The 22,075-nt window shown below is 41.8% G+C and overlaps 1 protein-coding gene across 2 annotated transcripts in view; it reads right to left on the reverse strand.

The window, feature by feature from the left end:
- The window catches only part of ABCG1 (ATP binding cassette subfamily G member 1), a 45,838-nt gene that overhangs the window by 10,714 nt on the left and 13,049 nt on the right, over window positions 1-22,075 (reverse strand). For both annotated transcript variants that reach the window (XM_035115537.3, XM_035115538.3), the window contains exons 3-8: window positions 9,385-9,502; window positions 8,066-8,198; window positions 5,473-5,523; window positions 4,550-4,695; window positions 2,902-3,025; window positions 981-1,095 (exon numbers count right to left, since the gene is read on the reverse strand). In XM_035115537.3, coding sequence (XP_034971428.3) covers window positions 981-1,095; window positions 2,902-3,025; window positions 4,550-4,695; window positions 5,473-5,523; window positions 8,066-8,198; window positions 9,385-9,502 — 687 coding nt within the window. The remainder of the gene's footprint in view (window positions 1-980; window positions 1,096-2,901; window positions 3,026-4,549; window positions 4,696-5,472; window positions 5,524-8,065; window positions 8,199-9,384; window positions 9,503-22,075) is intronic.

Consider the following 22,075-nt stretch of genomic DNA (forward strand, 5'->3'; position numbering starts at 1 on the left):
ATAAGTTATGGTGAACGCATGATAGGGGCAGGGGGTGCAACCCTATAAGCCACCCCACCCCACCCCCTGGTATTTTCACGTGCAACATCACGTCCTGCTTGGCAGGGGGTTGGACTGGATGGCCCTTGTGGTCTCTTCCAACTCTATGATTCTACGATTCTAGGGCAAACTAAGATTATTAGACAGTTCCTGAAGAAGGTCATCTGCTCTTCAGGCATGCAGTACACACTATACTGGCACTTTAGATGAAAGCTGTTCTATAGAATTACATAGCTAAAAGCATGTTGCTGCCTTCCCCAATGTGGTGCCCACCAAATGTTTTGGACTGCAGTTGCCATTATCCTGTAGTCCAAAACATCCAGGGGGCAACAGGCTGCAAAAGACAGGATAGTGATTGGGAAAATCAGGACATATGGCCACCCATGTCGGTAGTGTCATTTTTGCTGATTTTCCTCAGAAATAGTTAAAAAATGCCCCCCCCCAAAAAAACCCACCTCAACAACTTTGCCAAAAAAAATCACTGGATTTTCACTTTTTGAAATATGGCAACCCTATGATAGATACGCATACACAGGTTAGCTTGCAAGCCAGTTTGAAACTTTTAAAATATCAGGTTTGTTAGCAAGTCCAGCCACTAGGGTTTCAAAGTTCAAATAAAACTGGACTTCTGGGATTTTTCTGTTGAACAGAAGGAAGAACTTCAGGAAATTCAGATTTTTAAAATCATTTCAGTTGTTCTGGGGAAGTGATGGTAGGAAACGAGGCATGGCATTGCCTGTGCCCAAATTTTTCATTTCCAAGAACTTATTCATGTGCTGAGTTCAGCACGCTTGCCTACCACTAGAGGGTGTGATTTAACAAGAAAGAGGTTATCATTTTATGACAGACATATATTAAAAATAAATTTCCGTTTTGCTCTCAAGAGCTTGTTCAAAACAAAAACAAATAAGCACAACCAAGAAATCTATCCATTTGCTCACCAAAATCTGCTGGATTGTGGTACGTTGGGCAATTTAAACCCAAATCTCTCAAGTAAGGGACTAGGTTTAACACTTTCCCACGGTAAATGCACTGCCCTTGGCTCAAGACATAGAGCTGAAAGAAAGAAAAAGAACAAATGATAAATAATACTCGAGACTGGCTGCCTTGTAAACCTATTCAGTAAACCACTATCTGATCAGAGCGGAAAGAAGCAAGATTCCTTGCTAAGAGTCTTAATCAAAGGACACTGCAACACAGCAACGTCCGAGGGATTTTAGTATACTTATCAGGAAGCAATGTGATTTCTCAGAAGTAAGTAGTCTCAACTCTGAGGCCTTCACTTCTGGAAAACACAGGAAGAGTTTTTATCTACTAAACTCTGTCTTCAAACACGTAGTGGAAAACAGGCTGAACATGAAACCATCAAAGAAAGAGGATTAACTGAGCAAATTGATTCTATAATTGTCACTCTTCACTTGCTTTTCACTGAGGGCCCCTCTGGACTAATACTTCATTGTAGGTGCACTTTGCTGTCTTCTTTCTTTCTATCTTTGGCAATCACTCGTAGCCGAGTAAGATTGTCTTCCAGAAACACGATTTTAACAATGGGTCCGTAAGTGACTGTGGAGGCCAATTCTGGATCCACACGTCCTTCCACAGTGGGGACATTGGTTTCCGAGCGGGAGTTGATCACTGTGTGGATTTGCCAAGCGTGCCTTCCCCTTAGCATGTTTCTCCCTTGCGTCCTGAGATCGAGTTTCTTCAATGGATCCCTCTGCCAGGACTCTGCTGTAAACTGCCCCCTCCCTTGCAAAGGAGGTGCAGTTATGTTGGGGTTTATTTCATACCTGCCAAGTTGCTGTCAGAGAAATAAGGGACCGGGCGGAAATAGCAGACCAGAAGTAGCGCTGCTGCCATTTTGGAACTGGGCGGAGCATGTTCAGAAGTGACTTTTGATGCTGCTTTGCCCAGTTCCAAAATGGCCTCCGCGCCAGAAGTCGCACTGCAGCCATTTTGGAACTGGGCAAAGCAGCATCAAAAGTCACTTCTGAACATGCTCCGCCCAGTTCCAAAATGGCCACCACGCCAGAATAAACCAGGGAAAAACAAAAAAATCCATTTTTTCAGCTAGTAACAGCTAGAAAAACTGAGATTTCCCGGGGAAAACGGGAGACTTGGCAGCTATGGTTTATTTGCATGCATCAGCAGATAATGTTTAATGAGGCCCTCAGAGAACTTTAAAGTGTCACCCAATACCAGCTGTGGCTCCTGGGAAGCCATTTTTTCCAACTGGAATGACGGAAAAATGTGCTGCCATGATCATTAAAATCACCTCCAGGCTGGTGTACATTAGGTTCCCTGTGTGAATTGATCCCCAGGAACCATCAAGATCCATCCCTCAATAACAACCTATCAGTCCATTGACTTCTCTGTGACACAAAAGGTTTCCATATAAAAAGGGGGTGTCAACATGCAGGCATTTTCAAACAAGCAGTCTCCCCGAGGATCTTCTGAGGTAGCAAAGTTTCCTGAGTATATGTGGAGTGGAACTGCCTTTAAGGCCACCTCAGGACAGAATAGCCATGGTTCTGTGGGAGTGCATCTTCTTTCCATCCAGCTTCAATCCCTGACTTCTCCAGATAGGGGTTGGAAAGCCCCCTCTCTGAATGACTCTGGAATGGCACTGCCAGTCAGCATAGATACTACTGAGCTTCACATGAAGCTTATGCAGCAAGGAGGAGAGAGAGAGAGGAAAAATACATACTCTCGGCTATGAAGTGAGTCTGGGAAGCTATTCTATCTGTATATCAGTGCAATGAGATCTCAGATACAGTATTGTGGCCCAGGAAATAAGATGCAGCTGTGAGTGTACTCTTTATACATCCATGCGTGTGGCAAAGAAGAAATCAAAATAAGTACCTGGTCAAATTGCTCAAAGAGTTTGGCACTGGGCTGGTGTATAGTGCAGATAATGGACCGACCACCCTGGGCTAAAGCCTTCATCAAGGATACGACTTGAAAGCAGGATGCACTGTCCAGGCCGCTAAGAAGAAAAGGAGTTTGTCAGGCTTGCTTTCTCTCTCGCTGATGTTCATAATAGCCCCTTAGAATTAAAAGAATAGAAGCTCCACAATCCCAACAGGGTTTGGGCAGGAGGGGATATTTCCAAACCACCATTGGCTCTCCCTGGTTTTTCACATTTTTGCTTGGCAGCTACAAGATTGCTCTTAACATGCTCCATTATGCTAGAATGACTTCTGTTCCCTAAAGCACCCTTCTCTCTCCACCTCACTTTCAGCTTTTCGTATCTTGCACTTGTTGGCCAACAATATACGTTCTAGTTTTCAAAGGATCTGGGACCTTACACATCTCAGTACACTTCTGGCTGCCACTGTGGCCTTCTGTTTTATAAACCCAGGCTTCCCAACCCCTGGGGCACCGCATTTTGGGTTCTGCATTGCAACTTCTGGGTGCCCTATTAACAGCGCTGCTTGGAAGTTGCCTGTGATTCATTGGCAGCCAGAGATTGCTGCTGAAGGCATCACAGCAGGAGAAACAATGGCACCAACTGTCAGCAATCAGCAGAATTGGAACTAGTGAAGTCAGCATCATATATTGAACCATAGAACTGTAAGGCTGATCTGGTTGAAACCCCCTGCAATGCAGGAATCTCAACTAAAGCATCCATGACAGATAGTCATCCAACCTCTGCTTTAAAAGGTACTGGTGAGCACATAAAATTCATTGTTAGGGGTTTGGGGGTGGGGGTGGAATGGAGGGAGTAGAACTGGAACCATATAAACAAAGCAAAACATGAAATAAAATAAAAACAGAAAGAGTTCAGGGGTGGGAAGATTAAGGAAGTGAAGGAACTACCTTTGGGTGGAAGAAGGAATAATTAGATTGAATGATAATCAGTTTTAAATAAACTAAAACTAGAATGGGTTGTGGGGATTAATGAAGTGAAGGGATTGGCTTTGGATAAAAGATGAAAGAATAATAGGGAATAATAATCTACTACATGCATTCTGGGACACGGGTGGCGCTGTGGGTTAAACCACAGAGCCTAGGGCTTGCCGATCAGAAGGTCGGCGGTTCGAATCCCCGTGATGGGGTGAGCTCCCGTTGCTCAGTCCCAGCTCCTGCCAACCTAGCAGTTCGAAAGCACATCAAAGTGCAAGTAGATAAATAGGTACCGCTCCAGCGGGAAGGTAAACAGCGTTTCCGTGTGCTGCTCTGGTTTGCCAGAAGCGGCTTTGTCATGCTGGCCACATGACCTGGAAGCTGTACGCCGGCTCCCTCGGCCAATAATGCAAGATGAGCGCCGCAACCCCAGAGTCGGTCATGACTGGACCTAATGGTCAGGGGTCCCTTTACCCTTTACCTTTACATGCATTCTAGCAATCAAGTATTTAATTTTTTTAAAGTATTGGTTTTCTGCCTTGGCCCCACACACTTTACCACATGACCCTTGGAGGGTGGGCTATGGGTCAATGCAGTACTGCAAGGCATGCACTAAAAAATGATGATGATGATGATGCCATCTTTACTTAGGAATACAAATTACCTGGTAGGTTCATCAAAAAACATAACTGGCGGGTTGTTCACCAGCTCCAAAGCAATAGCGAGACGCTTTCTCTGCCCCCCTGAAAGGCTTCCAGTCCTCGTAGTGGCACAGGACAGCAAACCCAGAGCTGTCAGGATCTCCTTTACCTGAAATGAGGGACAACACAGTATTTCAAAGGGTCTTCACAAGTGTTATCCACATTCAACAGGATGGGGAGCCTCCAGCCTGCAAACGAAATCAGCCCCCCCCCCCTGTTTGGTCCACTGGGGCAATTTTCAAAAACCATGTACACCTGATGTCATATCTGCTGTCAGGTGTGGGGCAGGTAGAGATGTGTCTGGATCAGCTGCATGAGCCAATCCCTGCAGCAAGCAGGATTGAATCCCTACCACCCATTAGCTGAAGTGTGGGGAGTTCAGTGCTGCTCAATTTGGGAATGTTCATCAGTGATCTCTTTAACTCACTGTTTGCAACGCTCTCTGCAACAACAAATTTCTTTTTAACCACATACCCCAAACTACTATTTATACTGCTGTCTACACAAGATCAAAAGCTGAGCTGCAAATCTAGCTAAGATCATGATATCCAGTTGTTAAATGAAGCATCCTGATAATTGTCTGAACATTCTTTTCTTTCGTATTTTATTCTTACATTGAGTGAAACTTAATCATTAACTGCTGGTTCTATAAATGGTAGGCAAACAGCTGGGGCTTCTTTTTAATAAGCAGTCTTCAATCTGCCCTCACCCCCAAAAGCACAAAATTCCTATAGTATACCCTAAATGCCTTTGTTATAGAGTGCTGCATACATATTTCATCCCCCACAAGCAAGGAGGAACTAATTTTTATCTCAGTTTTTGCAATTACATTAAAAAATATTCAGTATGTTTCACATTTATTCCTTGAGCAAAGTACTATACATACCATTTCCCTCCTGCCTTCATCTTTTTCCTGAAGTTTCAGATGAGCAGATACCTGAAATATTAGGCCAAACATAATCCTTGTTAGACACTCATCTCTGAGGACTCCATCAACTATCAACACGATTGACTAACCACAGTTCCCAGGATGCTTTGGGGGAATGCCATGACTGTTTAAAGTGACATGATACTACTTTAAATGTATAGTGCAGATGTGGCTTAATTCGGAGCCTTCTCTTAGATAATTGAAGCTCCTATACACAGGATGCCTTTGAGATTAGAATGCTTTCACACAAGCAATGCTTCTGTCTTGAGTCCCTTACCACCTCTTTTCCTCCCTGACTCTGTATTAAAATGGTTTCTCATGATCGCAAAAACCTTAGGAAGAAGAGTTGCCTGGATGGCACACTTGGGAAGATTGGAAATCAGTTTGATGAGAGAGGAGAACAAATTGATAAAACACTATGTACACCTCTCATCCCTTCAGACTGGTTCAGCTTGGCTCAAGTTGCTATGGAAAGGTAAGCTTTATTCATGTAAACATCTTACATAGGTCCCCATTGTATTTAAACACAAGGAGGAAGTCCATATTTTTATACTGTGGGAACCCCTCTTTATGCCTCCCTCCCTGCAATTTCCTGGTCTCTCAAAAAACCAGGAAGATTCAGAGTTCTGATCTGTCTCTCTCTTTGAGTCAATGAATTGCTTTCTGAATAAACGATGGGTAATCACACAAAGACACTTGGACTTGAGAGCCTGCTGGATCTAGTCTAGCATCCTGTTCTCAGTGTGGCCACCCAGCTGCCTTCTGGGAAGCCTGCAAGCAGGACCAGAACACAACTCCACTCTTCCCACCTGTGATTCCCAGCAAATGGAGTACCATACTGCCTCTGACAAAGCAAATGAGACATGAAGGTATTGACAAAGCAAAAACAGTGGCTGATAGCAGCAGATTTGTTGTATTTATTATTTTCCTGTGGGCAGCTGCAATTTTTTTAAAAAAACCTACTCTGAATCTTTTGATCTTAGAAGATATGTTTAAATAACATTTAAATAAATATTTTCCCAAAAAGTCCTCAGTATAATAATGCATTTACTCACTGGAAAAGGAGTAGCTTGGGTTTGACCAGGCCATCCCAGAGCAGTTGACCCTGTAACTGAACACTCTTCAGGTCTCTGCACAAAACTGCCAAGTGGATTTCACAGAAGCTTGGACAGCGGACATTTTTAGATTCGTCAGCTCAAATCAGCCTCTCTGGCACTAGGCCAAAGGCGGCTGCCTTTGCCTCCTAGCCCAGTGCTTGTTTATGGAACAAGCAGCCTTGTTGAAAGGGAAACGAAGGAAGAGGCAAGTGTATTTTGGTCGTTCCCAAAGACCTTGGACTATCATTAAATTGAAATCACAGGAAGATAAGCCTTAGTTAGATGCAGCAGGCTGGAAAGGATATTTCAAAGACTTGCCACTGGCAAGACAGCCTCTTCTATACATGGAGCCACACTTTCTACACACATTAGGATATCAATGTGTTTTTGCTTCATACACTACAGCTTTAACTCCTGTGTGCAAATGAGTGACTCCCAGATTTGAAAAGAAGGGGTGCAGAGTAAAGGATGAATCAGCCCTTTAAAGATTTGGTAAATGAGACTCCTTTAAAAAAGAAAGAAAGAAATATGAATATCTAGTTATTGTTCCTCACAAATTCTCATCTGAATCCTCTCCATGAAGTGAGATAGGCAAGGGAGGCCCATCTCATTGCCCTGTTGGGGATGGTAGTGGCAGGAGAAGGCCGCCTTTGTAGTGTTGCTCTGATTATCAGCCTGCACCCATGGTCACAATAGTGGTCCCCTGTAGGCATGGACAGTCACCACATTACTGGGCTTCTGGTACCCAGGCCTTTGGAAAATCCAGTTAAATTCTACCAATGCACAATATCCTAGGCAGTGTTTCCCCCCCTCCGCCCCCCCAAAAATGTTTAGGGGTGCTCTCATTTTGACTCAAGAAAATAACCATTTTATAGTTCAAATGAGGGAAAATAAATACAGTAAATGGACAAAAGTACAAAGATTCACAAAATGTTGTATTGCGTACCCCTGCATACCCCCAGAAAAAAGCACTGGTCCTAGGGTTGTTTGTTTGTTTGATGAAAGCCTGCTGTTTTTGATTGTTTTACTGTTCATAAGGGTTTTTAGACATGTTGATTGATGTCCCCCCCCCCTAGGTTTTATCATCTTAATTGTATTTCTTTAATTATTTAATGTTTGTTAACCACTCTGGAAAGTTTTTGATGATGAAGGTTTTATCATTTCAGTTGTGTTTTATTGATTGCTTATTTAATGCCTGCGAACCGCTCTGGGAATTATTTTGATGAAGGGCAGTTTAGAAGTTCCGTAAATAATGAATAAAATGGGATTTCTTCCCTTGAGCTACAAACCAAACTTCTCATTGTCTGCTCCAAGGCAAGAGCAGAGGGGTCAAGTCTACAGACTGCTTCACATTGCAGCACTTAAGCCTGCAAAGAGGTTTGTCAGGGTAACAGCACACAGGGTAACAGCCTTATAAAGGATGGTGACGTTCAGGTTGAATATGGTTCAATTACCATCATGGCTTCTTGGACAGTAAGATGTGGAAGTAGCATGTCATCTTGCATTATGTAACAGGACACTTTGCGGAAAGAGCGCAGATCACGGGGTTGTCCATTGATGAGGATCTCTCCTTTCATCCCAGTCTCTCTGAAATTGGTCGAGAAAATAAAAAGAGCATGACACTTTCCTTCACATCCTTTAGGGGCAGACAAAGCTAAGGGCCGGCACACTTAGGGACTGACTTACTTATCAAATACAGTTCTCTGTTTCCCATTTTTCAGTCTTGAATTCCTTTCTGCACAAATCTGCCATTTTTATGCATATAATATTTTATGAATTTGTAATAAAATGATCAATTTTCGTTAAAAAAAAAATCCTCATGGAAGTTCATCTGCATTTTGGTGCAAATTTAGCCTTATGTATGCAGATTTGACTAATGTACTTACTTTTGCAAGCAATTTCCCCTAAAACAATGCATTGTTATGGTATTCTCACTATCATATTAACGTTTAGGCACACTCTCCATTTTTGTAAACGTTGCTTGGCTAGAAAATTTCATTCCCAAATTAGGACAAGTGTACATTTTTAAGCATAGCTATGCTTTGGTTCTTAAAGTGTGAATTAGGCAGGTTTGCCTTTAAAGGTGAACTGAATCAAATTTTCTCCTATCCCTAAGTGTACTTTACATTTTTTTAAAAAAGATATGCAAGTCAATTCTGCTTCTGCAGATGCATGTTAACACAATGTGTGAAGTGATCTCACTCACTCATCTGACTCACCGAGAGCTCCAAGGCTGTTTTGGAAATCATGAGATTGCAGACAAGTCCTACATTCAGAAGACTGCAATGAGCAAATCAGCCCTCGGAGCAGGTGGCATAGTATTTACTTCTAAATCTCTGGAGTTCTCTCAATCATGCCGCACCATGAGTGAAAATATTTGTCTTATCAAAACACGTGTAGACTTTAAACCAGGGAATCCAAATCTGCAGGAGCAGGTTTGAGCAACAGTGTTGCTGCTATGTATTAAGCTTTTAAAAATAAAAATAACATAAAATATGATTTATAAATACAAGGTGAAATGATTTGCTTAAGAACAAGGATTAGACCTAGGGTTCTTCTACGTATTATATATGACAGCAAATGCAAGTTTGTGACAGTGAGTAAATATGACAAAGCCAATCCTGCTTCTCCAATGGGCATAACTGCACTCTATGCATACAGTACATTTACAAGCACATGTTTGTCGTCTCACATATTACAAGTTTAGCTGCAGACTTAAAATTAGTTATATCTAAACAACATGATTTGGGAATTGACTGATGCCCTCACTTACCTGTATCCTGCCAAGATGTTCATGAGCGTTGACTTTCCAGCTCCAGAAGGACCCATAATGGCCACAAGTTCTCCACTGCTGAACTTTCCTGAAATTCCTTTCAACAAGGTCTTGAAACCTGCAAAAGAAGGTGGTGCAATGTTTAGACATTCACCCCATGTCTTCCTAGTCATTCTAGTGGATTGGAATCTGAAGTACTTGCACCCCAAGATTGATTTAAGACTCAAGCTGTCACTAGTCTCTACACAAGCTAGACCTAGTCAGGTAGCCTCAATTTAAGTGCTTGGTTTGATATTCAATTATGTAATAAAAATATGCTCTGCTGAGAGAACTTCTCTGTATTTTTCCATGTTCTTGAAAAATCTTACAAGGAGAACATAAACAGTGAAGATTTATTTGTTGCAAATAAAAGCTCTTCACCATTTTATTACCTACCAACTTTCCCCTAGTATGGGATGCGGGTGGCGCCGTGGTCTAAACCACAGAGCCTAGGGCTTGCTGATCAGAAGGTCGGCGGTTCAAATCCCCACGACGGGGTGAGCTCCCGTTGCTCGGTCCCTGCTCCTGTCAACCTAGCAGTTCGAAAGCACGGCAAAGTGCAAGTAGATAAATATGTACCGCTACAGCGGGAAGGTAAACTGCATTTCCATGTGCTGCTCTGGTTCACCAGAAGCGGCTTTCTCATGCTGGCCACATGACCTGGAAGCTGTACGCCGGCTCCCTCAGCCAGATGAGCACCACAACCCCAGAGTTGTCCGCGACTGGACCTAATGGTCAGGGGTCCCTTTACCTTTACCCAGATATTTAGAAAGTTGATGCGAGCTTTAACCTCTTTTTAGTTTATTATTTCAACTTTTTGAAAGTCTCAAATCATTGTTTCTAATTCTTCTTATTGATAAAATGTATTGTCTTGTCTCTTTTTTTTGCAAACCGCTTAAGTTTTGTTTGCTTTTACAATCAAATGGTGCATAAATTTTATGAATTGATAAATAAATAAAACAGTGAAACTAAGATATCCACAGGATATAGTGATATCCCATTTTAAAGATGACTTTAAAAATGGGATTAGACAAATTGATGGGTGAGAATACTACCAATGGCTATTTGTTAACTTCCAGGAACAGAGGTAGGTTGCCTCTGGGTTCCAGTTGCTGGAAAATGTGAGTGGGAGAATGCGGTTGCAATCCTGGTCCTGATGATTGTGGGCTTCCCAATGGCATCAAGTTGCTGCTGTGAGAACAGGGACTCAGCTAGACTGGTAAAGAAAAAGTGATTTATATGCGTTGTATGTGTGATATTACACTGTGCCACTAGATGGCGACATGGAGTCCCATTTTTTTCCTATCTGTTTTCCCTGTTTAAATGTATGACGCTTTAGACTGAAACACTTCTTTGATGTGTCTAGATCCAGGCCAGGATGCTGAACTAGATGGGCCCTTGGTCTCATCCAGCAGGACTCTGCTATGGTCACAGAACAGCAGGAAGTGAATGTGAGAAAGCAACTTTGACATTCAGTAAGTCAATCATTTTCATCTTCATCAGTCACTGAAAAGGCAGATTTGAAAGAAAAGGCCTAGGGTTTGCTTGTAATGTCTGCATTGATTTTAGCAGACTGCTCCAGCTGCTATACCCCCATCCTTTGTGTTTATGCAGACATTCTGACAAACATATAAGAGGCTTCCAATATACTTGGCTCTTGAACAGTCTTGAAAACGCAAGCCTCACTGATTTCCAGGAATCTTCACAGTATGAAAAGGAGTTGAAAACAAGATAAAATGTCACTCCTTGTTCACGCCTTTCAAAAAATACCAACTGCATACTGAAAAGTGCTCATCATAAATTATTTGTCAAGGTACAGCCTTAAGTGTATCTCGCAAGCTGCGTTTAAGCTGCCAGTGTCAAAGAAGGTTTACAATGAACGCTGTCAGAGACGTCCACCTCCGAACAAGAATAATGTGTGCTGGGTGAGAACGTATGGCAATTGTTCAGTAAACTTCACTAGCTTGATGGAAATGACTTAACTGCAGGGGGGGGGAAATAGAAATTTGGATCCAGGCAGTACAGCAGGTATACGGGAACCTGTGCTCCAGGTGTTGTTAAACTACTGACATGTCAGATCTGCCCATGGTGATGCATGCCATAGTTACTTCTCTGTTGGACCACTGCAACATGCTCTCTGTGCAACTGCCTTTGAAAAACGTTTGGAAGTTTCATCTGGTCCAGAACGCTGCAGCCGGACTGCTCACTGGGGCTAGCTGCAGGGAGCCTGTTACTCCCTTGTGAAAACAACTGGCCACTGGTCTGTTTCTGGTCACAATTCAAAGTGATGGTTATCACCTATAAAGCCGTATGTGGCTGGGGCACAGGATACCTGAAAGATCTTTATCTCCCCTTACAAATCTGTCCAGGTGCTATGATCCTCAGCTGAGCATCTTCTTGCGGTCCCATCAACATCAGAGGCACAGCTGGTGGTGATACAAGAGACAGCCTTTTCTGTGGCGGCTCCCATATTGTGAAATTCCCTCCCAAGAAAGGTTTGACAGGCTCCCTCCTTGTTATCTCTCCACTGCCAGGCTAAGACCTTCTTTTTCAGGTCTTAGCCCGGCAGTGAAAACTAGGTGCCAATGATGTTGACCACTGGGCTGCTATCAGGGCAATCAGTAACTCAGTGCCAGTTTTAATTGTGTTTTATTTTTTAACTATTGTGTTTAACTAGTTTGCTTTCATGACCGTGACTTTTTAAAATGTTGTAAGTTGTCTTGAACCCCAGTTCAGGAGAAAGGAAGCTACAAACAGACATAAAAACTACAGCTTCCATCATCCCTGGGCCACTGGTTATGCTTGCTAGGGATGATGGGAATTGAAGTGCAACATCCTCTGGGAGGCCACGGGTTCCCCTTGCCTGCATCACAGTGTTTCACAACTGGCATTACCATATTAAGTAACTGTATTTTCCCAGGATTGCACAACTGGTCTAGCCACATTAAGCAATGTATACACTGCTGCTTCCCCACAGTATTTAACCCAAGCGTAAAAGCATTTTTAAAATTACATGTATTATTTTTCTTGAAAGTGGAAGTGTACAAAATGAATTAAAGAACTGGATTTTGTTAACGAGCATTTCAGGCTACTGAGACCCTAAAACACAATGGCATGCATTATTCTTTTCTGGAAATGGGTGAAAGGTCTTGTTGCCTATGAAGGTAAACCAAGGAGAGACTAGTTATCTATGTAATACCAGCATTGTGCCCCTTATAATCCCTTATGGAGGATTAAAAATATTCAGACACAGAAAGAACTAGAGCCTTTCTCTGCTGCAGAACATTTCAAGGCTAATCTGATTTAGAATCTGTTGACCCATAAATTCTATATTGGCATTGCATGCTTCCTGTGATTATAAACACTGGTGCTGTTGGGGTAGAATTTTCAGGCAGAAGTCTAAGACCTGCGCAGAATGAATACCTTGCATTGCTAAAAACAAAACAAACAGCAGCTGAACGGAATTATGCTGACCAAGTCACCATTTGTGATCTAGAAGAGACACCAAGAGATGCCCTTCTTTCCTCCACAATATTATTAGTGAAGCTGTCCTACAAAAATGCCTTCACCAGTTAATGAAACACCTAATCAAATGATGTGTATGCAAAACAATCCTATCTCAAGACACCACCATGGAGCCCCAAAATGTAAAAAGAATGTGGGCCTTGTGAGACAGTTTCCTCAAAAAGTGTAGGAAGTAAATACGATTTCCAAAGGGATAAACTATTATTGTAAAACTGTGGCCCAAGAAGTTAGAGAGAGATTATAAGCACTGATCTCTTAACTAAATCTCTGGCATAACAGCACGAGGCCCTTATATGAACCATTGTCTAAAAGTAGGCATCAGTCAGGCATGAACTGGGGGGGGGGAGATGCAGTTAAATTGTTAATTTACCTAGAATTTAGATTCCAGAAACTCTCATATACCCGTTTAACTTCATTGTTCTCTCAGAGCCGTGGATTAAATTTCAGCTAGGCATTAGATCTGACAGGCTGCATTGTGTTGATAAACAGAAGGAAGTCTTTACAAAGTAAGGTTTATGGATCTTTCTAAAGCTGTGCATGCCATACTTTCTCCCCCAGCCCCAAAAGGAGCCTGTGCATTGTATAAATTTAATAACTGGATAATGCTTTTCTTCAGAGAAACTAATGAGATGTGACAACCCACTAGGCAGTTGGGCCCCTAACACTATAGCATTTGTGGCTGGCCATTTAGCAGATGGTGTGACCTCATGCTTCCTGCCTAACTACAAGTCATTTACCACAAATTCATCACTGCTATATTAGTATGTTGTACATATGTACGTCAACTTAGATTTCCTTAGGAAGTGTGAAGTTCCTCAAACTTCTCTTTACAGTAATTCTCTCTTAGCAGTAATCTTACTGAAGTAATCAAAAATCAACAAAATCATAAGAGCACAGATTGAGCCAAGACCCCCTGCCCAAAAGGAAGAGAAAATACCACATAATTTGGGGCTAGCAGGCCATAACTTTATTGGTACTATTTCTTAAGCCATTGAAAAGAGGGGTCACCAACCCACCATCTGAGGGTGCCAGGGCACCTAGGAAGGTCTTCGTTGGTGCCCTCAGGAAGGTGCTGCACACTAAGTCTCTAGTCCTCCTAGAAAAAAAATGTTATGAAGCAAAAAGTTCAAGCACCTTTCAAAGCAATTTCTATGAAAGGAAATAGCCTGGCTGCTCCTGTCTGTAAGTGTTTTCAGCCAATTAGTGAAGTCAGAGCTATGATTGATAAGAGCTGTTCGGCAGTGGAATTTGCTACCAAGAAGTGTGGTGGAGTCTCCTTCTTTGGAGGTCTTTAAGCAGAGGCTTGACAGGCATATGTCAAGAATGCTTTGATGGTGTTTCCTGCTTGGCAGGGGGTTGGACTGGTGGTCTCTTCCAACTCTATGATTCTATGAACCACAGTTCAAGAAGGATACTGACAAGCTTGAACGTGTCCAGAGGAGGGCAACCAAAATGGTCAAAGGCCTGGAAATGATGCCTTATGAGGAACGGCTTAGGGAGCTGGGTATGTTTAGCCTGGAGAAGAGAAGGTTAAGGGGTGATATGATAGCCATGTTCAAATATATAAAAGGATGTCATATGGAGGAGGGAGAAAGATTGTTTTCTGCTGCTCCAGAGAAGCGGACACAGAGCAATGGATTCAAACTACAAGAAAGAAGATTCCACCTAAACATTAGGAAGAACTTCCTGACAGTAAGAGCTGTTCGGCAGTGGAATTTGCTACCAAGGAGTGTTGTGGAGTCTCCTTCTTTGGAGGTCTTTAAGCAGAGGCTTGATAGGCATATGTCAAGAATGCTTTGATGGTGTTTCCTGCTCGGCAGGGGGTTGGACTGGATGGCCCTTGTGGTCTCTTCCAACTCTATGATTCTATGGAGGCAAAGAGTAGAAAAGCAGCAATGGCTTCATTTTTATATTATGCAATGCCCCCCAACAGCTGTTTTGTGTTATGCCATGCCCCATGGTAGTCATTTTGTAACTGGAGCCCTCAGCACACTTTCAAAATTTGAAATGTACCCCCAGGTCCAAAAAGGTTGTTGACTCCTCTCATTAACCTTTTTGACTACCTCCATCTATCCCAGTGCAGGTATTCCTCTTTGTGAGATAACAGAGACCATCTCCCTTCACCTCTGTCTCCTCACAGGCCAGCTCCTCTGACTTGGAGCTAAAGTCTACTATCAACAACTTCACCAACTGGAATGAAAAGAAACCAAACAACAGCAAACCGGAACCTTCCAAAAGTCACCAACATGCTCTTGACACAACAGCCACAATCAGACAACACTCCAAACCCTGATTTGGAAGATAATGAATGAGTTAATGTTGAGCTCATACATTTCCCCTTCCCCCTCCGCCACACATGAAGAGTAATGTCTGTTTCCAATTGGTGTCCAAATAGTGCAAACTATGGCTTTCTCAAACCAAAGTCTGCTTGTAGATGAGGTTCAAAAGATGGTTTGGGATCTTGGTTGTGACTAACTATGATAGGCAAACTCCCACACTAAGATCCACAAGTCTCCACTTCGCACATTGCCCCTAAAGTGGGAAACAAAAAGTGCAAGTTGCCTGTATTTCAGCACAATGCATTTCTTTGTAAAGTGTAAATAGATTCTGATACTACCAATCCTTTGTTTCCTATACGCTACTGCCAAAGTTTGTTTCCTTAATGCCAACATTACAGGAGAAAAACAATCAGTTGGTAGGCTTGGACTTGTGTGGTTGGAGAAGAAAGCTTGATGTAGAAAAGGCTATAGCACTGAACTTATTCTTAAAATTATTAGAGAGGATGGCAGCTTTCATGCTTGAAAAAAAATAAAACAATCCATTCTCCTCACAGATATAATTTTCATTAAATGTTGTCTTAAAAGATTGTGAAAATGAATTTTTCAATAAGACAACTTTGCCAGGATCTGGTTCTTAAGAGCAGATGTGGGCATTGTGTGAGAAGCAACATAAAGCTAGATATAAGTAGATACAGCCACATGCCTGCATCCTAGAGCAGAGAGAGCGAGCCTCTTAAATGGGTCAATGAACGATAATAACCCTGCTCCCACCAGGCTTCATGCAAGTGATTCAAGCATGTATTCCACATGGCAAGCTTCAGGCCTACAGGTTTGAGGAATTAAGAGTCAGACTGTGTCTTGCTCTGTATATTTATCTGCGTGTTTGTTTGCCTCCAAATGAGGGGGAAAGTGATGAGGTGAAGTCTACATGATTCACTGTTTTAATCTTTTCTGTGAATTTACAGAATAGCTTCTTTTCAAGCAACTCAAGCCTTATGTAAACATTTGGCAGGTTATTATTGTTAGAAAAAAGATCTTGCATTTGCTTTTGAATGGAAGTCTTTCCTAGAAGGATCTCTCTCTCTCTCTTAACACATAGAGACAAGGCAGGTACCTGTGGTCATAAGGATGACTCACAAAAATAGAACACATACTGGGGCTGGAGAAAGATATGCCTATGCCAATCAAGCTGCCACTGGTTACATTTTGTGATTCTATTATGAGCTAAAGCCCAGATATTCAAGGGTTCATAACAAGGCGCACACCAATCACAGTTAATTATTAAAAAAAAAAATCACAATTATAAAAACAGGCTGACATCCAGTAGCGCTAACCTGCCAACAGGATAGATTTCCATGAATTAATTGGGGTTTCCCATTTCACTCTCATTCTCTGCAGCTCCCTGTGTGCCCACAAATCAGTTGTGGAGGGTTTGGGGAACCTGCTGGAGAACATCTGGGAGGATGGAGCTACAGGGAGGAGCAGAGGCAATGGAAGCCCCAGCCAGCCAGCCAGCCAGCCATCTTCATCAACACAATTTTGTTTAAAACTAGTAACAACACTACTAAAACATTTCTAATGGCCTCGAGTAGGGATGTGGAATAACTTAGATTCAGTTTGCTGTTTCTGAGACAATGCACAAAGCAAAGAACAAAATTCACATTTCTCCAAATTTCGCAACACAACTCCCCAGCCAAGTAATTCTATGTCATAAAAACGCATGGATCAGGGAAAATAGCATCCAAAAATGCATTGCTTTGCAAAAATATGTATACTAGGCTAAACTGCATACAACAATGTGTATATGCAGACTAAAACGCTGAGTAGTTTTCATGAGGATTTTAAAAGAAAACTGCAAACTCATATCGAAATGTAAAGAACTGATTGGGAAAACTGAGAGAAACCAACACTGAAATTTTCACTCATCCCTAGCCTAGAGACACAAAAAAATTCTAGAGGCCTGGTGAAACTGGCAAATTTGCACAATTTCTCTAAAATTTAGTGTAACAGTAGCATCTGTATTCCTGAATGCTAAAATAATAATAATATGAATCCTCCTATGAATGTGGAAACAAGCTATGGATCTCTTCCAGATTTTTGGTTTATGCCTAGAGCATTGACAACAGTGTTTTTTTAGCTCTCCTCTGGATTATTTGCATTAATGAAGTCTCAGAAATGAAATTATTTTCACTGCCAACACACTAAACACAGAACCTGCTAAAATATCCCTGAACTATTCTAATTAGCCATCATTATTTCTTCTGAAATGTGTAGAAGCATTAAACAGAAACCCACTACACAGTGAACACATCAGTGCTAGCAGAAAGAAAATGCATTGCATTAAGTGGATTTTAGAAGGATGGTTTTTACTGTTCTTGCAGTTCGGAAACTGAAAAACTGAGCAACCATGATAATACTGAATTTTCATCTGTTTTCAAATCCTAGACAACCTACATTCAGTATGTTGGATTAATATCAGCTGATAAAGTAGATAAAGTAATATTAAGTAAATCCGGAAGTGAGTGTTCTGGTTTGCAAACGTTCTTTGGAACCGAACATCCAACACAGCTTCCACAACTTCCGATTGACTGCAGGAGCTTCCTGCAGCCAATCAGAAGCTGCGCCTTGGTTTCTTAATATTTTGGAAGTCGAACAGACTTTCAGAACAGATTCCATTCAATTTCTGAGGTACCACTGTAATTTTGAGAATATAGTACCTGTCTAAAGTGGAATGCACTCCCCAGGAAGGCTCATCTGGCGCCTTTGTTACATATCTTTAGGCGCCAGGCAAAAATATTCCTCTTCTCCCAGGTCTTTGGCTAATTAAACAATCTATGGCATTTTGACCAAAACTGCAGTTTGACCAAATATTTGACCAAACTGCAGGAGGCAGTGGAAGACAGGAGTGCCTGGCGTGCTATGGTCCATGGGGTCATGAAGAGTCGGACACCACTAAACGACTAAACAACAACAACAATGGCATTTTAAACTGTGTGTGTGTGCATGTGTTGTTTTTGTTTGTTATTATGGTATGTATTTTATATTGTAAATTGCCCTGTGATCTTTGGATGAAGGGTGATATAGAAATTTAGTAAACAATAATAGCATTACAGCTTTAACCCATGGTAACTAATACAGTACATGACTAAGTTTATCTCAAGAGGGAAGTTTTCACATCCCCTGTTTCAGACATGTGATCAGGTTCCAGGAAGACAAAGCTATCGCTGCTGCCCATCACACATTGCTGCTAAGCTACCTCCCTGCTGCGTATCAGGAAAAAAATTCTCTTGCTAACAGTAGGAACAGCTGAAGAACAAACAAACCAGGAGGATCACAAAACTATTTAGATGGCATTTTAAAAAGTCTGGGTGGCTATTTTACCACCATAGTGACCTAGACCTCCATCATATTGTCATTCTTTCCACATAATCAGTTTTATTTCCCAGCATATTACACAATAGTTTATAATGTCACAAAAATCTTTGCCTTTTAACTTTTGAGTTCACTTAAAATTCTCCCTGTTAGAACTGCAAATATGCTATTTTATCTGAACAAACATAAGCAAAATGTTATCCCAAAGCATGCACTTTGCTTATTTAAGCTGGTCTTCACTATTTTGTGAATGGTTGGCATCTTCATAACTTGATCTGTTGAATTTTTACCCATACATGTTGCCAATTAACTTCTGAAGGGTCTGTCAAGTTAAGATTAATATCTTGTCCATGACAAATTGTATCCAAGAAATTAATTTTGTCCAAACAATCAAACTGTGGCTAAGGGCCATTATTAAAATGCACTGCTTTTTCCAAATTCCCATCCTTTTCAGTAAAATAAAAAAAATTCCTTCAGTAGCACCTTAAAGACCAACTAAGTTTTTATTTTGGTATGAGCTTTCGTGTGCATGCACACTTCTTCAGATACCATCCTTTTCAGAGAGGACTTTCAGCATCCCCTTTGCACTCTCCATGCGCCTTTCTTTTCAAGTTATTACAAGGGCTAACTGAATGGCAACAAAGAACTGAATAATTTCCAGAAACAGGTGTTCTTTCATACTTCCAGTACAAAACAGCAACAAAAACTCCACACATAAGCAAGATATTGAATTACACAATAAAAATATCCACAACTAAAAGTATATAATCGCAATATTCATGCATTTTCTACCCAGAGCACATTGACTACTGAAATTCTGCCTCACGGGGTAGGTCTAAATCCAGGTCAGGTTAGCTTAGGTTAAAACTGAGAGATGATTCATTTCTGGCTCACCTCCAAATCAGCCTGTCCTGTCCTGGTAGATTATGTTACTTGACTCTCATTTGTAAAGCAGCTTCCTAGTTTGCATGATAGACCCTGCAATTAATTGCACCAAATGATCTCCATGTGGTGTATTTGTACATGGTCGCAAAGATAGAAAACACTAATGACTTTCTTTGGATAAGCAAGGCAGACTTGAGGTTTTTTTTATGCAACTCTGTAGATACTTTTTGGAGCTCTGTCAAGAAGAGGTTCCTTCTGAGAGTTCCCATAAATACACTGTTTCAGTCCATTTCACTCAAGCCCAGTGGGTTGATAACAAGAAAAGCTCTACTTTTCTTCCCCGGGAAGCAAACAGAACTCCAGTCTCCTAGCTGTAAGAAACATCATCCATCTGGTTGCTGCAACATGGGAGGCAGTTGGCTAAACCTTCAGTGTTCTAGACCCCTCTGAACTCATATATGGTTTTGTCCTGTAAATGAACTTATCCCGAGACAATCGTGCCCAAATAATCAAAGGCAAAGTCCCAACCTGTCTTGGATTACAATCCAGGCACCTTGCAGTGTACTCCATAGGCTTCTGATGAGGTTCATAGAATCATAGAGTTGGAAGAGACCACAAGGGCCATCCAGTCCAACCCCCTGCCAAGCAGGAAACACCATCAAAGCATTCTTGACATATGGCTGTCAAGCCTCTGCTTTAAGACCTCCAAAGAAGGAGACTCCACCACACTCCTTGGTAGCAAATTCCACTGCCGAACAGCTCTTACTGTCAGGAAGTTCTTCCTAATGTTTAGGTGGAAGGTTCAGGCTATGTCCTTAGGAGAAGAACCATGATTACCTTATTCAGAGTTCCCCCAGCCAGAGGGCATGGATCTGCCACTAACTCAAGGATTAGTCCCTCTGTCTCCCCTGAAGTGCAGAAAGCAAAGGCTACGAAACAAAGTGAGGGCCCTTTAACCAGCCAGTCAGCTCCTCCAGAGAGACAGAGCCTACCTGCTGCAGGACTGGTCAGCCTACATAAGGCTTCAGTTGGCTCCAGCTCCCTGGAGGGACAATTATCTCTCATAACTGTTTTAGCAGGGGCCCTTGCAATTGGCCAAGGTCCTGTTGCTTGACTGGAAACTGCTGATCTCCCCTGTGAGCCTGAAGATCTCAAAGAACTAGATGCAACCTTTAATGACCCTGACTCTTGGACCTTGTACTGTACAGTAGATGCCTCTGATGAGAAGAAAACACAGTTTCTGGTGGGGAGAAACTTTGTTAGCTTATTCAGGGCACTTCTGGTTGGAGAACAGAGTCCAGCCATTATTCTTGGACCCAGAGGATGTCTCCTTTCAAAACCTCTGCTTCCTCAACCTAGCAGAAGTCAAAGACTGTAAAACAAGGTGAGGACCCTTAAGAGCTCCTCCAGTAAGCCAAAGCCAGTGACACTGCCATGGGTGTCAACCTATAAAAGCCTTCAGCTGACGTTATCTTGCTGCTAGAACAACATCTATATCCCACTTCCTTGTGCTTCACTCAGCATGGCTCATTTGGAGCTATCCAAGGTCCTGTTTTTATCTGTTTTCTATGGAAGAGAGCTTCTGCTTAGATTTTACCTGCTTGATCTGGCCTCGTCTACGGTGAATTGACTTTGTGTACCCTGACTGGCCTTTACCTGCCGTGACTTCCCTAGGCACTATTCATTTCTTCTACAAACATCAAGCACCCACACAAATGGATTCAGCTCATTCCTAGTGACCCGATACTGAAGGTATGAAAGTCATAGCTGTTGCCCTCATCATGCAAACCCTGTGTTTTATATTTTACCACAAGTAGAAATATATCTGCTCCTTTCATGCCCTGGACTTAAAAATCACCATACTTGCTGTGGATGCTTTTCGATAGGACCTGTGTACAGGGATAAACATTCAGTTATGTAATGACACACCACAATAGATTCTGTTTGTTCTGATTTTGTAATAGTCTCTCAGTCTTGAACTTTTCTCAATTGCTTCCTCTGGTATCTAGCTGAAAGACTAATGCTCCTAAAGGTGTTAAACTGCCACTTTCTTCCTCCAATTGCTGTTTTCAAATACAACAACTTGAGTACAAAGTAATTGCTGTCCTTGCCACTAGAAGCTCTTTTATTATAACAAAAATGGCAACAATTTTATTGCCGTGATTTTAGCAATTCAGGACTTTGGGGGGGGGATTAAATGCTATGAAATATAAAAGAATGATTCCTTGGATTCTGGAGTGGGGCAATCCTGAATGTTCCTAAGTTATACTCACAAAACTGAGTGAAGAGAAAGGGAAGAATTAGCTGGAGGTGGAAATGATGCATAATTTTCTGAAGTACAGAAAATAATTGTTTCTTCCTCTGCATTTATGAAATAAATGAGGTTAACTCCTCAGTTGAATGTATCGGGAATGAACAACAGTGGTTGTGAGCTGTAGTATAAAAATGTATTTCAACCCACACCCGAGGGGCATTGTTGTTTGCACTCTGTTTATACTCTGCAGCTAATTCGTACAACACAAGCATCCAAGGTTGGATTCAAGTGCCAGCACAGATGTGTGTTTCTTTAAAGAAGGAATTTGCATTCCTCC

Source organism: Zootoca vivipara, chromosome 4 (genome assembly GCF_965207765.1).
Source record: "Zootoca vivipara chromosome 4, rZooViv2.hap1.1, whole genome shotgun sequence".
NCBI classification, from domain to species: Eukaryota; Metazoa; Chordata; class Lepidosauria; order Squamata; family Lacertidae; genus Zootoca; species Zootoca vivipara.